Below are 16,086 nucleotides of genomic sequence, written 5' to 3'. Positions count from 1 at the left end.
ATATAGTTCAGTGATGATATATCACTGGTGCGCGCATAGCGCGCAAGATGCCTAGTTTGATCAAAAATGCTAATGGAGAGTGTATTGTGTCACTGTTACATCACTCAAGGATTGGTAATGCTGGCTGTCAATCAAAAGTGGGCGAAGCTTAGGTTAATTGATGTGATACTGGAGTGCTTATAGAGGCTTCCGGGTCAGAGTTCACCCTTCATGAACCACAAGAGCGGGCTAGCCAGACAAGGCGGGGCATCGACAGAGCTGAGCCTCCAAGCTAAACCAGGTTTAGTTTACCGTATTGTCAGCCTATCTGTTAGTTCACAGGCTCTGCACTTGCTGGTAGCCTAGACGAACGAGCGCCTGATGTTAATAATAAATATTAATGCCCTCAAGCATTGGTGCCGTGACAGTATGATATCTCCCTGTGTGTATGTTGCTGTACTGTTATTGTATGTTCTGTTGAAATAAAATGAATTGAAGTTCAAAACAAAAGCAAAAAACTGCCAAAATGAAGTAAGGAACATTTTAAGGACTTTTTTTTTCATACTTTCGACCTTGCCTGACTTCACCCTATTTACGTGGCCTAAATTTCACAAGCTGCCACAACAACTTTTACGAAAGTGTGCCAGTGATTTAGACATGACATGCTTTTCATGTGCCGAAAGCTGCGTGCACAGCTGCATCATTTCAATCCATCATGGGTCAGCATGATGGCTAATAAGTCTAATGTGGAGTAAAGGTACCCAATCATACATTATCATGGCACACAGTCAAAATCTTCCCCTGCTATCATCACTCATTTTCTTTTCTCAAGAAAAACCCCCCAGATACAATGCGCTCAACTCACGACAACAACAACATGACATGTGGGTGCTGGATCCTTCAAGTAGGTAATAATGAACAAGACCAGGAGACCTGGTTCTGCCAGACCCAGAAGGAACAAATTCCTAGTAGGCAACACACCTACAAACCACTTTATAAGTTAAAAGTATAAATCATTTTAGGCATTTTGTGTGTGTGTAGCATTTTGTGTATAGGGGTATTTGGTTGTAGATTTGTGTATAGGCTAGACCAGCAAACCTTCCAGTCTGATTACATTCACCTGTCGCTTGTCAGTCAGTGCACAGAATATGGGCAGAAGGGCTTTTCCTCCCCAGCCATTCAGGAACGCTTCAGATTTCAACCACCAGGGGCAACAGAGCAGGTCTGGTTTTGAGACCAACACACCTACAACAAACCACTTTATAAGTTAAAAGTATAAATCATTTTAGGCCGTATTAACATTTTGTTGGAATTAAATGGGAATACAGCATGGTGGGGGTGTATAGGGGTATTCGGGTGTAGATTTGTGTATAGGCTAGACCAGCAAACCTTCCAGTCTGATTACATTCACCTGTCCCTTGTTGATTAGACCCTCATTGATTTTACTTGCTCACCTGACCTGCCCAACGCAGCTTCCCAATGCAATTTGAGTGGCTAAAACATTTTCAACTCATGAATGTTACAAGTGTGTTGTGGGTTTATGGTTGTGTAAATATGATCAATTGCTGTCATACTATTGATTGACATCTCATTAATCAGTTGGCTGTAGGTGATATTTATACAAATTACCTTCAGGTGTTGTGGGCCCTCTATTGCCCTCTAATGTACTGTAGTTAATGACCACATTTAGACATGTCTTTCTTTTAACTATTCCATAAATAAATAAGTATGATCTAATATGATCTAATGGCCAATAATGAACCAAACTAGGCACCACAATTACAACAAGTACAGATCCTGTACAATTACACGGCTCATGTTTAAACCAGTTGAATTAAAGGTAATTAAATGTTTGTTAGTGTCCCCATTCACTGCTGGTTCAAATGGTAGCAAGTCCAGACCTGCTCTGTTGCCCCTGGTGGTTGAAATCTGAAGCGTTCCTGAATGGCTGGGGAGGAAAAGAGGGACAGACCGACCGACAGACAAAGCCTCCTGTAGGCCGACCCCCTGGGTCTGGCAAAAAGAAAGACTGGACACTACTCCTTGCCACACAGACGTTTTGGGCAACACCCCTTCTTCAACGCAGACACAGGTGGGGTTAATTAATAGACGTCTACACCTAGCACAACAACAGGGGGGAGTCAATTTGTAACTAAAAGATTAAACAATTACAAAATTAACAAAAGATTTAAAAAAAAAACAGACAAATTGTGTTCACTTCATAAGAATCAAACAAATGAAATCTTATTCAACCCATTGGAAATGAGGGTAACAGGGGAGTGTATCAATCCACTTCCCTATAAAATGCCTAGCCACCGATGATTACGAATAGAACAGTCCCAGATCCTGGTTTTTAAATGTCGTTTTGTTTTCCAAACATAATATAAATTACATAATAAAATTACATTGGCATTTTAACAGGCAAGCCACATATCTAGTGTTGCACGTGTTCCTGCCTCTCTAACCTTGATGTTAATGCCAGATTTTGGATGGCTGAAGTGATTATCATAGAATAAAAGTGTTTACAATTATGACAAAGGCAATGTCGACTAAGGATCTGAGATAGAAAGTGAGTAGGCCTCTCTTAGGAAAATCTGACTTCACTAGAAGTTGTGTTTAGCTGACTTATAGGATTATAGGTAATTATTTAGTTTAAATTGTTTTTTTGTTTTATGTAGTTACCTACAGTACATTAAGTGATTGACTCCCCCTGCTGTGGATAGATGTGGACATTTATAATTAACCCCACTTGTGTCTATTGATTGTGAAGTTGCCATTCCACACACTGAAGAATGGCATCTTGCCAAAAACGTCTGGGTGGCAATTAAATAGGTCAATTTGGAGTGCTGTCCTAGTCTTTCCGTTTCTCTTTAAACAAATAATTCACCATAACCCTTTAACAGATGGACCGCCTTACTCATTCACCTTGTCATATTTCCAATTTGTTTCAATTTACTGCTAGAGACAACAGGCACCTTCGCTGAAATCAAGCTGAAATATGTAGGCATCCACATGGGATTTATGACATGGAGGTTAAAGGGTAAGTGTTTCTGCACAGGCTGCCAAAACACTCTGGCTGTGAAAGGCGGCAGGCCCGCGGGAAGTAGGGGTGCTGCAGGTGCTGCAGCACCCCCTAGATTTTTTCAAAAAAAAAAAAAAAAAAATTTTTTTTTTTTACAAATGTAATTAAAAATATTTTGCAGTGCACTATGTTCCTTTCTTGTTTAAGAATGTTTCGGGAAATGAAAATGTAGCCTATTTAAATAGAATTATCAACAATAACAATCAAGGAAGTTACATGCTTGTAGGCTAGAGAAGAAGAAGCGCGCATGCACGCACATGTTGTGTTGAACCAACCAACAACCAATACGAATTGTTTAATCTGGCAATAAAGAAATGTGAACTTGACATGCTATTTTAATAGCCTACTCAAAAATGCACCTCCACTATACAGCAAAGAGAGGAGTCAATGTTTCTTGATATATGCCATTCAGATCAGAATAATTAGTCTAGTCATTAAGTTTGCTGATAATATTTCTATCATGTTAAGTCTGTGTCATGTTAACTGGTGTATTCAGAGCAAATAGGGAGATATAGAGCATTATCATCATGCTATATATCTCCCTCTTTGCTCTGAATGAGTGAGAAAAGGAGAAAATACTGAATAATTACATCACAACAGTATCCTAATGTTGATTTAAAATGAGATATTCCTCTAAATATGGCAAAAAAATGTAAAAAAAAAAACGCCCAAATTTTTTTCGGCGGGGCCCTTGCGGGCCCCACCGAGAGTCCCTTCCTCCCAGCACCCCCTGCCTAAAATGACTTCCAGCGGCCCTGAAAGGCGGTCTTGTGGTGAAACAGATTCTCCAACTCCTCACTCTCTAAACAAAATAAACCCATCAACTAATCAATATTAATATCTATCTATCTATCTATCTATCTATCGATCTATCTATCTATCTATCTATCTATCTATCTATCTATCGATCTATCTATCTATCTATCTATCTATCTATCTAAGGAGCAAGAGAGACGCAGGGAGAAAGAGAGAGAGATAGAAAGAGAGCGTGTCACAGCGCAGACAGGCACACACACACACACACACACACACACACACACCGAGTGAGAGAGACGCAGAGAGAAAGAGAGAGAGCGATAGAAAGAGTGTGTGACAGCGCAGACAGGCACAGTAGTAGTAGCAGCAGCTGAGTTTAGCTGAGCTCGTTATCTGCCTGCAGGCCAACACGCCGACCCAAAAGGGAGCATACTGATTTATACAGAAATGTAACTGTTTAAAAGTGATATAATTGTCTGGTAGACGTGACCTCCCTGATTTTTAAGTTAAAACAGCCCCGAAATATGTTGGGGATGCAATTCTCGGCCGGGATGCGGAAAGGTTCACGGCACGTGTCGCAAGCGCAAATTAGAGCCGTGCCAAAATCATCTGCGCCCCAAAATGCCTGCGCAAACGGGATTTGGCAGGCTTAACTACCAGAATTATTCACAGGCGTGGCCAGGCAAGGCTGGGCATTACGTCAATCAAAACCAATCAGATTCCCGTCTTGCAATGGCTGTTTGCGCGAGGCATGCAATATGCTGTAATTCTCTCCATGTGTAATAGAGTGTACTCACTTGTGCGAGGACAGAGGGAGCTTATTGACAGATCGTCTGTGGTGCCAACGACCCTTCGGGTTATGAAGGTAAATAGCCTATGTCCATTGTCCAACAGGTTTTCTCAATTAATTTCCCTCTTTGCGATGTGATAAAAGTTTCTCAGTGAGTTATAGTTGATTGCCTCACTGAATTATCTGCTAATACCCAATTTTAGCAGCATAATTTGATGTCTTGGCATGGCAAGGCTGTGCGTAATGACATATCCAAAAGGAATTCCACTTTCCACTGCACAAACACCTCTCTGCGCTGGGAGCACAGCCGTAATCTCCGTGCAGCGCACCCAGCGCAGAGAGGTATTTGCGCGTAAGAGGTCCTTTTCAAAGCTCTTAGCGCAAAGTAATTGCTTTGGCATGGGGCAGCCAATGCCCAGTACAATTATTACAGGCATGCGCTTGTGTCCGCCCCCAATTTGCATTGCGCATGGCGTTAAACGAGCGCAAACGCTAAATTAGCGCTTTTGGGAAGATAGAGCCCGGAGTGTCTTGCTTTGATATCCCATCGTCTTTGGTAGAATTAAATGAAATGCGAGTTCACGTGACCGGCTGGTTTACCAGGCTACCAAATTGCATCTTGAACACAAATTCTTTCTCCAAAATTGTGAAACTTTTGTCTATGTCTAAAACACAGAAATCATCCTTTAAACCTCCTCAAATGATGGTGTCATCTGTCTGACAATGAGATTTGACATTTCATTGAGATAAAACACAAAATGAGCTGAGAGCGAGACTGTCAGAATTTAATTTCAAGATACATTTCTCCTTTAACCACAATCACTTCTCAGCTGGCTGTGTGTGCCAGGGCTACAGGCGGGGGTGAAGGGGTGAGGGTGAAGATCATTCTGAAAATCTAGCTCTTAATCTGCTGCAGTGCTCCAGAAAGATGAAGGTCCTTGCATGCCATGGCCAGAAATATGGCCAGCAATATGGCCATATATTACTCCAGCCAGCCATGCACAAGCACACACATACATTACACTGGGTTATATTCGGTTATGTAAAGCGGCGCCATGAAAAACATGGATTAAGGTCAGGGAGGCACTGGATTGTCACCACCTGTGAATAAAGACGACCAGACAGTGAGATTCACTGTCCTTATCTCCTCTCAATGTGACCCTGCACGTTGATTCCGCCCACACGCCTTTCAAATGTAAATCATCGAAAACATGTGGGCCTTCAGTAGTGATGGGAATTCTGTAATAATACATTCTCTGAGTGTGAAACAATTTCTCTCACTGCACTCACACTCACATGTGCAGGCAAATCAAGGTAGGCGGAGACATCAGTCACATGACACTGCTTGGATGTCTATATCAAGGATAGGGAAAAGCATCACCAGCGCAAATGTGTGATAAACTGTTTCAAAGCTGGCTAAAGGCACTTTCATAGGGCTTTTTAATAATAAGGCGTAGCGAAGGCAGAAAATAATTTTCTTTTTATAGCTTTGGCATTTTCAAAAACTGTGAATCGATACATACATTAGACAGCAACAAAAATCGAGATGCCATTTCGATGCTGCAATAGTTTGCAAATGACTTTATTTCAACACTGAGACTACAGATGGCAATAGGTCATTGTATTCTTAGTCTTTGAAGAATTGCTTGAAATTGTGATTGATTTTGAAGGGGAAAAGGCCTTTAAAAAAAAAAGCTCCCCTTGAGACTTTGATTGTGAATGACCTTTTGCTTTAGTTATAGCATAGCCTCCAAAAGCCAAACTGAGAGAGCCTTGTCTGGACTCCCCGCGGTCACTAAAAGCATGCTTTAAGTGCCAATCCTAATTATGGTTACCCAGCCTCAGTGAGCAGCTGTTAAAGTCCTTAATAAAAATAATAATAATCTCAGGAGAAAAGACAACTATCTCCCAAAATTTCCAAAGCAATGCATGCCATCTGAGCAGCTTTGATATGACTTTTCCTTTGAGATGTTTTCAATAGAAAAGCAGAAAAGCATAAATAAACGTGAATTCTTTGCTGCAAGTACAGAGGCTGCATCAAACATCACAGAGCCTATTAAGTATTCAGGGAATCAGCAACCAAAACGAGCCAGGTGGTCATTTATAGGTTTCATAGGTTATATAGGTTCATATAGAAGCACCAGACAGAGCAACGCTGTCAGCATCCTACTTTAACAAGGCTGTAGAAAAGATCCACGTGGTTCAGTTTGTGTCAGGAGCAAAAATAGTTACTGCTAGCTGGATTTTCTCTCTAACATTAATGTGTTTGGCCTCTAATCAAGATAAACATCCATTTCAGCACAAGAGCTCCAAATGCAGCTAAATGCAGACTATGCATTTGCAAAGTGTATTACACAATAAATAATATGAATGGACAAACAGTGGGCAAGTGAAGAAACGCAATTTGAGAAGTACTGGGGGCTTTTCATAATATACTCAACTCATGCTATTATAGTCTTATTTCATTTGCAGACTCAGCCAATTTGAAATGAACAAAATTATAATTCCTTAAACTACTATAAAATAGGCCTATAAGCCGATTAAATAAAAACAGAGGTATTGGTTTGACTTCTAATGAAGGCCCAGCTAGATTATACTCAAACAAACAGCTGTCAGTGGAGCTGATCAGTGACCAGCAGAACAGACTGGGGTTGTACTGGTCAGTTTCCAGGTATGAATGTGTGTGTGAGTGTGAACAGGGCCCACTGGAAAAAGAGATGGAAATCTCAATGTGATTACCCTGGATAAATAAAGGTTAAAAAATAATTTAATTGTAAAATAAATATCATCAGAATATGACTTGTAGGATCTGCCAGTGATATTCGGCGGTGAAGGACAATTATACTTTTTACATTTGAAATGTGCTATAGAGACTATTAATACCCCAAACTTTGTCTTATTGTCAACAAAAGGCAATTACAATATATATTGTATTGCTTATTCATTTGTAGCTTGGAAATCCCAGAGTGAGAACCTGACATGAGAATTTCTGTTTTAAAGTATAATGATGAGTTTCTTGTTCAGCGACTCAGGGATGGTTGTTTGAGATTCAGAAGAACACTGGTAGTGGCAACCATTGCTTGTCCACATGGACCACATCACTGAAAATATGAATGCTCTGTAAAGCAGAGTATAAATACCAATTGTCTGTCTTTGGGCAGCACACATCTTCAATACACAAAATTTTCATGAAGCAATTGTTGTACACCAAATCAGGAAAAGACTGACTGGTTCATTGGTCAGCTTGGTTATCGTGCAGCATGGTGCAAAAATCTCTTAGTAATTATCATCCCACGATTAGGAATCCAGCAAGCAACATCAGGACTCAATATTCACTTTTGGAATATTAGCTTCAAATTGGCTAATAATATATTGATGCGGTTGACAATTGAGGAAGGAAATTATAGTCTGTTACAGTATCTACAGGTATTTCTGGATTTTCTTTCTCTCCCTCCAATTCTGCTCCATCCCCTCTGTCAATCTGGGGAGAGCCATAGAATTGCATGTGCTTCCTCCGATACATGTGGAGTCGCCAGCCGCTTCTTTCACCTGACAGTGAGGAGTTTCACCGGGAGGACATAGCGCACGGGAGGATCACGCTATTCCCCCCAGTTCCCCTCCCCAACGAACAGACCAACCAGAGGAGGCATTAGTGCAACGCGACCAGGACTCATACCCCACCAACTTCTCACCTGCAGACACGGCCAATTGTGTCTGTAGGAACGTCTGACCAAGCACCGCTGCCAGGAATTGAACATGGGTCTCCGCGGTGGTAGGTGAGTGCTTTTACCTCTAAACTACCCAGACGTCATATCTACAGGTATTTCAAATTAAAAGACCTTACAAAACACTGCCTCCAACCCCAGGCTCTAACATGACAGGTTATTCTGGTGCAATGAGATTGAGTCAACAGTGATGTCCAGAGTGGCATTTAATTTAATGATTTCCTCTGCCAGCCGGGCTGAAGTTTTATCAAGTTGAGCAAATAACAAATAATCTTGGAACGGTCTCGGCTAGCAGGTGACCACCCAGGCCTCGATGGCTCAATACAATACTTCTACCATTCTGATGAAGGTTGTTGAACCGAAACGTTAATAAAACTCCAAGTCTTTAAGTATGCTCCAGAGTGCAGACTTTTTTCTTTTCAACGTATAGCTTTGTTAGTCTAGCACCTGGTTTGCATAGTGGATGTGCAGACGCTTCTCTCTACTTCAATACAATACTTCCCCTTCAATAATGAAGGGTCCATCTCATCGCCGGGTATTATCAACACAGCCGAGGGTCCAAACAGACACTTATGTCCAGGTGAAAGCATCTGCAGCACTTTATCTAAAAGCTTTTTAGACTTAAAGGTATAGAGAGCTAAAGTGAACGTCACTTCCTGCCTTTCTCTCTGTACCAGTGTCTGAAAAAATATGAATGGTGGTGAACGGCGAGAGACAAGACTTTTTTTTATCCCATTTCAATTGTGCCCTGAGGTACACATGTACACATACAAAGCTGTGACCTAAAACCGAACTGCCTGAATACAAGCCATTCAAACAGTGGTTAAGTTATTTGAGTATGACATCATCATCATGTGTCGGTGCGTTTTTATGTGATCTTCCTCTACATCAGGCCTGTTTTGGCAAAAGCTTTGTCCCAACAGCCAGCTAATGTAACCTACACTCAACCTTCTATGGTGTGCCGTATCAATCTATGTCTTTGTTAGGCTGTTTGTGTGACCCCTGTATGTATCCCTCTGTACTGTATCCTGTATTTTGTACAGCTCATGTACCATTTATTTCTTGTTTGTGTTATGTACACACCGTTATGTGGAAAAGATTTTCCTCTTTGAGGACAATTAAAACGATCTATCAATGGTTCTCAACTGGTGGGTCGCGGGACCGTTTTGAGTTGGTCGTGCATGGGGAAAAAACGTTCTCCTTGAGGACGCTGGCATCCGCAACCAACATTATTATCTTTCAGAGACTGTTATAGGCATGTTTAAAGCCAGAGTGAAGATACTGATATCATATGAATCTAGAAGACCTACAGTAAGGCATAAATTGGTACCAACCAGATCATTCTAGCTTGTCGCAAAGGGGGCTAAATATTGCTCCAAATTTAGGCTAAATGTTGGCGAGGGTAAAACTGGCATGGCCATATTCAATGGGGTCCCTTGACCTCTCCCCTCAAGATATCTGAATGAGAATGGGTTCTATAGGTACCCACGAGTCTCCCTTTACAGACATGCACACCTTATGCTAATCCCATACAGTTTTAGGCAAAAACAATACAGTATACTGTGAATGTGTTATTTTCATCTATTCTATTTCTGCATACTGGGGTCTCTAAACAGTCTTGGAATTGCATAATTGGGTATGACTGCAAGCTGAGACTCTTGTGGGTTCAATGAGACCAATTATAAGCATAATGTATCTGTAATTCAAAATAAGTCTGCCTTTTTTATTTAATTCAATAAAATTGGCTTTTTATTTCATATTTCATCCAGTTCAATTTAGATTCTTGAACCTTGATAAGCATCACCATCACTTGTTTAAAAAGCATATAGGCCGAAACTAAATATTGAAATTTGGGTTGCAACTGAATGAGTGAAAATGTGGGTCGACCAGTTGAGAACCACTACTCTACATACCACAGCATAGGAGGGCAAAGTAAACCAACACTCTGAATAGAATCCATTTTCAATAATGACAGGCTATAGCCTACTAATAAATAACAGTGTGAATGAGAAACTCACACACACAACATGGATCAATGCGCCACTTACTTAGCTATTAGCAAGTAAATGAATAAATTGACAAGAAAGTCAGAGCTGCCCGGTAGTAATTAAGTAGTAAGTCAATCTGTGGCCATAGAGCAGCAAGCACGGTGTGCCTCTGCTTGTGAGCAGCTTTATTGTGTACCATGAATACAAAAGAAATCAATATGTTCAATTCTCAAAACAAAAGAGATCATATGAACATTTAGGTGTTCATATGATCTTTTTTTTGTTGCTATAGCTAACTTTTCAATATAATTATGAGGATCACTGAGCTTCCATCTCATATTTAATAGACCAGACAATGCTGTGGGGTGATGCATGCTAAGAGGTAATAAAATATATTTATATTCTCCTTGTGCTGCAGGCGGAGGCTGATAAAACCTCAGGTTACGACTTTTTTAGACTTCTCTGCTTCCCTGCAGGGCAGAGAGCAAGCAAAATAACACGTTTCATTTGTTTAGGCCATGGGGTTCCCAAACTTTTCATCTTGGGACCCAAAAGATACATTTTGTGTCTCCCTGGGACCCAAACTCACAAAAAACATGTAATGAGAGTTGCCATGACGATCAGTTGGCGACCCACCCCCCACGGGTCCGCGACCCAAATTGGGTCCCGACCCATAGTTTGGGAAACACTGGTTTAGGCTGCTGGGTGGACTTTCTTTAAGGGTCACTTTGCCGATTTTCAACCAGCTTTGTATCATTCCAATGTTGGTCGTATATGTAATTGAACAATGTTTACCTTCCCTCCATGTTGCCTGTAGTAGCTAATAGGGCCATATGAAGTCCATTTTATATTTTCCCAATTTAATTTAATTAAAAAAAGTCCAAATTATGTATGAATTTATTCATTAATTTATTTTTATTTTATTATGATTTGGCTCTCCCAGACAGTGCACCAGAAGCACTCTCTTTTCCTCAGCGCCTCGCTCGGTGCGCCTTGAACCTGCCCACAACTTCCATCCGAAAATAGGACTGAATCCTGAACGATCGCTTGACTGCGGCATGAGCGTGCCTTGAGTAAGGCACGCACGCGACTGGTGTGAACGGTTTCGCCTGTTAACAAGGTCGCTGAAATGAAACTTGTGGGTTCAGCGTAGGTTGAGCTTAGGTTGAGTGTTGCTTCAGAATAAGGTGCTGTCTCCTAATAGCAAGCTGTGCTCGTCAAGTAGCACACAAGTGTGTTGTTAGCTCGTGAGCTAGCGACTTTCTTCTCCTTCGGTAAAGACAACCACATTGCATTGTGGTATAGCGGCGAAATGTAGTATACATTCGCTGTTCACTAGAAATCGCTGTGCATTGTGAGTATTTTATAGTGGACTATAGTGAATCAAATTAACAGTTGAGAATTGGGACACTAGTGCAAAAATGGCAAACACACTAAATAGTCCACTATTTCTGATATACTGTAGGGACCGATTCCCAACGCGGCTATTGTGTTGATATAAAGCTGCTTGAAAATAGACAAAATCGTCCTTTAATATCCAAAGTAACCCAAGGCCTTAACATCGACACATAAATCTGTAGATCCTGATCCCATTCTGTGACTCTGTATAACTCTGTGCGATTATGAAGGGAAACCTTTTAAGGCCAAGGGACACAATGACGTAGTGTTTTGAGAGCCTTCCTCTCCACCACCGCCAACACCACTCCAACCTGGGTCAGTGCCAGACAGTGAATGAATGAGGTCCTAACCAGTCTACTATCATCGTTTGATGTGGAGCACTGAGGTTTCTCTGTTTAAAGGATAGCTGCATGCTCCCGACCACCCAAACATTTAGGCCAGGAGAAGCAAAAGCAGGATTAATATCAATGTCACTACATCAGGGAAAAGCCACCAACAATATACGACCACCGGACATTTACTATTACTGTGTGACTGGCCAATGGCCATTTAGTCAGGCCTTGCTCACAGAGTTGGCATGCAGCCTCTCCTCTCTCTCCCCAGAGGCTTTTCATAGTCCACTTCACTGGCTGATTCCAACTCCGCCCACCTGTGTGCTCCTCCCCTCTGGAGCTCTCCATAGTGCTGAACCTGTGTTGAATCACTTTGGCCACTAATTAGTCATTTTGCCCATTTAGTCTCTGTTAGGTCAGTCGCAAAGGTGCTCTTTACACTTCCTGAAAGATTCAGCGCGATCACACGTGAAATGGCATAGCTACAATGGCCGAATACAATTTCTGCTCACTCACTCACTCACTCACTCACTCACTCACTCACTCACACACACACACACACACACACACACACACACACACACACACACACACACACACACACACACACACACACACACACACACACACACACACACACTCATTCACTCACTCACACACACTCACTCACTCACTCACTCACTCACACACACACACACACACACACACACACACACACACACACACACACACACACACACACACACACACACACACACACTCATTCACTCACTCACTCACTCACTCACTCACACACACACACACACTCACTCACTCACTCACTCACTCACACACACACTCACTCACTCACTCACTCACTCACACACACACACTCATTCACTCACTCACTCACTCACTCACAGACACTTTGCATAATTTCCACACAGATACTTTGCATTCTTATTATAGGATTAAACTGGGTGATGGATTACACCATCATGTATTTCAAGATGCCAGCTAGTAGCTATAGCGGCTTTCACATCATGCAGGCCGGTTGACTGGGCAATAAACTAATAATCAGAGGTCATCCATACCAGAAGCATATTAAGAGCAAATAGGAAATTTCAAAAACACAGCAAAGACAGAGCGGAGGCCAAAGCACAAACTGCTGGTTCAGCACACTCTCTCTCTCTCCCCAGTGATGAGATTTGGTCGCTGCGATATACAGTAAGTATACCATATTTAGGAGAGACTTTGTCCATAAAGAAGATTAGTGTTAATTGTTTAAGGGCTTCGGGGAGAAGATTTACCATTATTACCAGCCCATAATGAGAGTGGAAGCCAGTCACAATCTGATGCCAACACTTGCCAAAACAGAGACAACCAACCCACAGCATATGGGAGAGATTACGAGCGTGGGGGTCATGAAGAGAATGACAAAGATTAGGTGTCCTCAGAGAGTGATAGAGAGATTAACAATGCAATGTCAGGACGTACAGTAGGTGGCACGGCACTGACCTATTAGCCTGTAAGGTTATGCAACACCACAAGTCTGATTTTTCTTGCTTAAATGTTTAGAGAGAAAGAAAAAAATACAAAGTTGCCTAGGGCATTCACTAGAGCAGAGAGAGCTGGAGCCTATTAAAAAAAGATTTTTTTGTGATGCAATCTTCTAACCCATGAGAGGAATAGTGGATAACCAATGGGAAATATGCAGGGAACATTAATTTGCTAGCAAACACATGGCCCATTGTGCACTTTTATCAAGGTTACATCAGAATCAAATGGGGATAGTCTGGGCGAGGGCTCTGTCTCATTCAAGTGTGGTGGAGTGAAGTTGCAACTAGAGCACTCTTTCTGTCAACTCTCAAAGACTATGTATTACTTTGTAGTTTGTATCCACTACACACTTGCCTTTGCCCATAAAAAGCAGATGCAGCAGAGGGTCTACCTGATTAGACCAGAGAGACTGTGGCACTGGCTAAAAATGTTGGATTACCGTAACATGATTCTGATGAAAACCTTATTCCATGTGGAGTGGACTTGCCCGTCTCCAAGACTCCAACCCTATCTACAGTAGCCCCCTTAAAAAAAAAAAAAAAAAAGTACACTAGTCCTGGTGTGAAGTTTAGCACAACTAGACAAATATCGCAGCAAAAATGTCCCAATATTATCTTATGAGACAAAAACAAACTAATAGTAGCATTACAACACTATAAACTCACCACTGAGTAGGCTACCATATAATAGAATACTAAATGATACTATACATTATAATGATTGCATGATTGACAATATAGGAATATTATAGTAATAAAATAAAAGATTGGAATATACGATAGCGTCACATATCACCACAGTACCACAGACAGACTTTTGTCCCTGTATATATATAACAGGAATATTGGGCTATATTGATTTTTCTTTAATTGCATCAGGAGTTAAAGGTTATCATGTATCATGTTTGCCTGCAGCACACGACTGAAGGCACCTGCTGAATGTTTACTCTCTTTGTTCTTACCCCTAACCCATATTCAATCTATTGCTCAGTTTATTCTCTTATCCTAAAATAATAGGCCTAAAAGACAAATATATCAGTAAAACTATGCCCCTAAGGGGATATTAAAGGACTAGTATTATACTGACACTGTGAGGGATTAGAAATACTATTATGTACAAGGTCAATCACCATTGAGTCAGAGTAAATCCAAATAGTGATTTTTCGTTAGATGGAGAAAGAGTGAATTGATCATGAGTTGTAATATCAAAAGTGGTGTCGACTGCACTAATAAAGAAAAATGAGACAGACGTGCCAGCTCCACTTACCAATTCTAAGGACTTGCTGCGAACTGAGCCAAAACTCTGCCATGAAGTGTAGCAGCGGGAATAACAGTTCCTTCCTTTTCGCCATGGTAGGCTACTCCCTCCAGAGTCCAATTTAACATTGATATCAATGTTTCCCCCCTTGACAATTCATGCTGATAACTTGCCAGTCCTTGCATCCCTAACGAAAACAAATTGGCATCCGACCCACATCCACTTACACAATATGTGATAACAACAAAAATAGAGAAATTGGGAAACCCACAATTATTACCCTACTGATCAAGTGAAAATAACTGTTTTCCCCATTCTAAAATGCTCTGTGTCAGCAGGGTTTTGCTTCCCAGATTCAGCGTTCCAACAATGGTCCCAACGTGCCTCTTATCATTTTTCCCGGTGCGCATACTTGAATTGTAGGCTGCTACAACTGAGGACCGTGCGTTGCTCTCCTGTGTCCTGTGCAAGAATGAAAAACACAACTTCCTGTTATAACTTTCAAAATAAAACACGTTTGGCGTGTCCTAGAGTTATACAAAGTACAAAAATAAAAATAAACAATGTGTTTAAACCGGAATCGGCTCGTATTAAAGTAATCGAATAATATATTACATGTAGGCTACCTGTCCATAATAGACTCTTTCATCAAGAAATATGCACCTAAATGAAGAAGCACCTAAATAGCCTAGCACACATTTGGACGTGAAAAAAAGTTGGTTAATACTATCACATAATAGCTAATAATAATAATAATAATAATAATAATAATAATAATAATAATAATAATAATAATAATAATAATATACATTTGTATAGCAGTTTTACAAGACAGAGAGAAAAAGAATGATAAATAATTATAGTATATCAAATTACTGTATTATTTAGTGTTTATTATTACTATTACTATTATTATTATTATTATTACTAGTGCAGTGCCCATTCCCCCATGCACCACCCCGTGGGCGCTACCCCCCGCACACACATTGCACTCTGTCAGACCCCCCTAACCGCAAGTTTGAAGTCGATCCAACAAACGGTTCTCGAGATATGCGAAGAAAATACATACAAACAGTCCTGGAATAAGTCCAAATTGCATGAAATGCGACACTGCACACCATCGGGGTCCGAGTTAGGGTTGCCAACAGTCCCGTATTAGCCGGGACATCCCGTATTTGGGTCAAAAGAGACGCCACTTGTCCCGTTTTTAAGGGAAGAGGCATATATATGCCCTTCGCCC

The 16,086-nt window shown here is 41.0% G+C and overlaps 1 protein-coding gene across 1 annotated transcript in view; it reads right to left on the bottom strand.

Annotated features, from left to right (window-relative positions):
• The window catches only part of LOC310776476 (glutamate receptor ionotropic, kainate 1-like), a gene marked incomplete at both ends in the record, with an annotated part of 43,628 nt that extends 28,688 nt beyond the window's left edge, over window positions 1-14,940 (bottom strand). Inside the window, one exon of the mRNA XM_083636664.1 lies at window positions 14,856-14,940. Within this exon, the coding sequence (XP_083492790.1) occupies window positions 14,856-14,940 (85 nt within the window). The remainder of the gene's footprint in view (window positions 1-14,855) is intronic.
• Between the last annotated feature and the right edge of the window lie 1,146 nt (window positions 14,941-16,086).

This window comes from Poromitra crassiceps (assembly GCF_964638095.1).
Source record: "Poromitra crassiceps genome assembly, chromosome: 5".
Classification (NCBI taxonomy): domain Eukaryota; kingdom Metazoa; phylum Chordata; class Actinopteri; order Beryciformes; family Melamphaidae; genus Poromitra; species Poromitra crassiceps.
The sequence above is the reverse complement of the archived record's forward strand: the minus strand, read 5'-3'. Positions and strand labels throughout refer to the sequence as shown.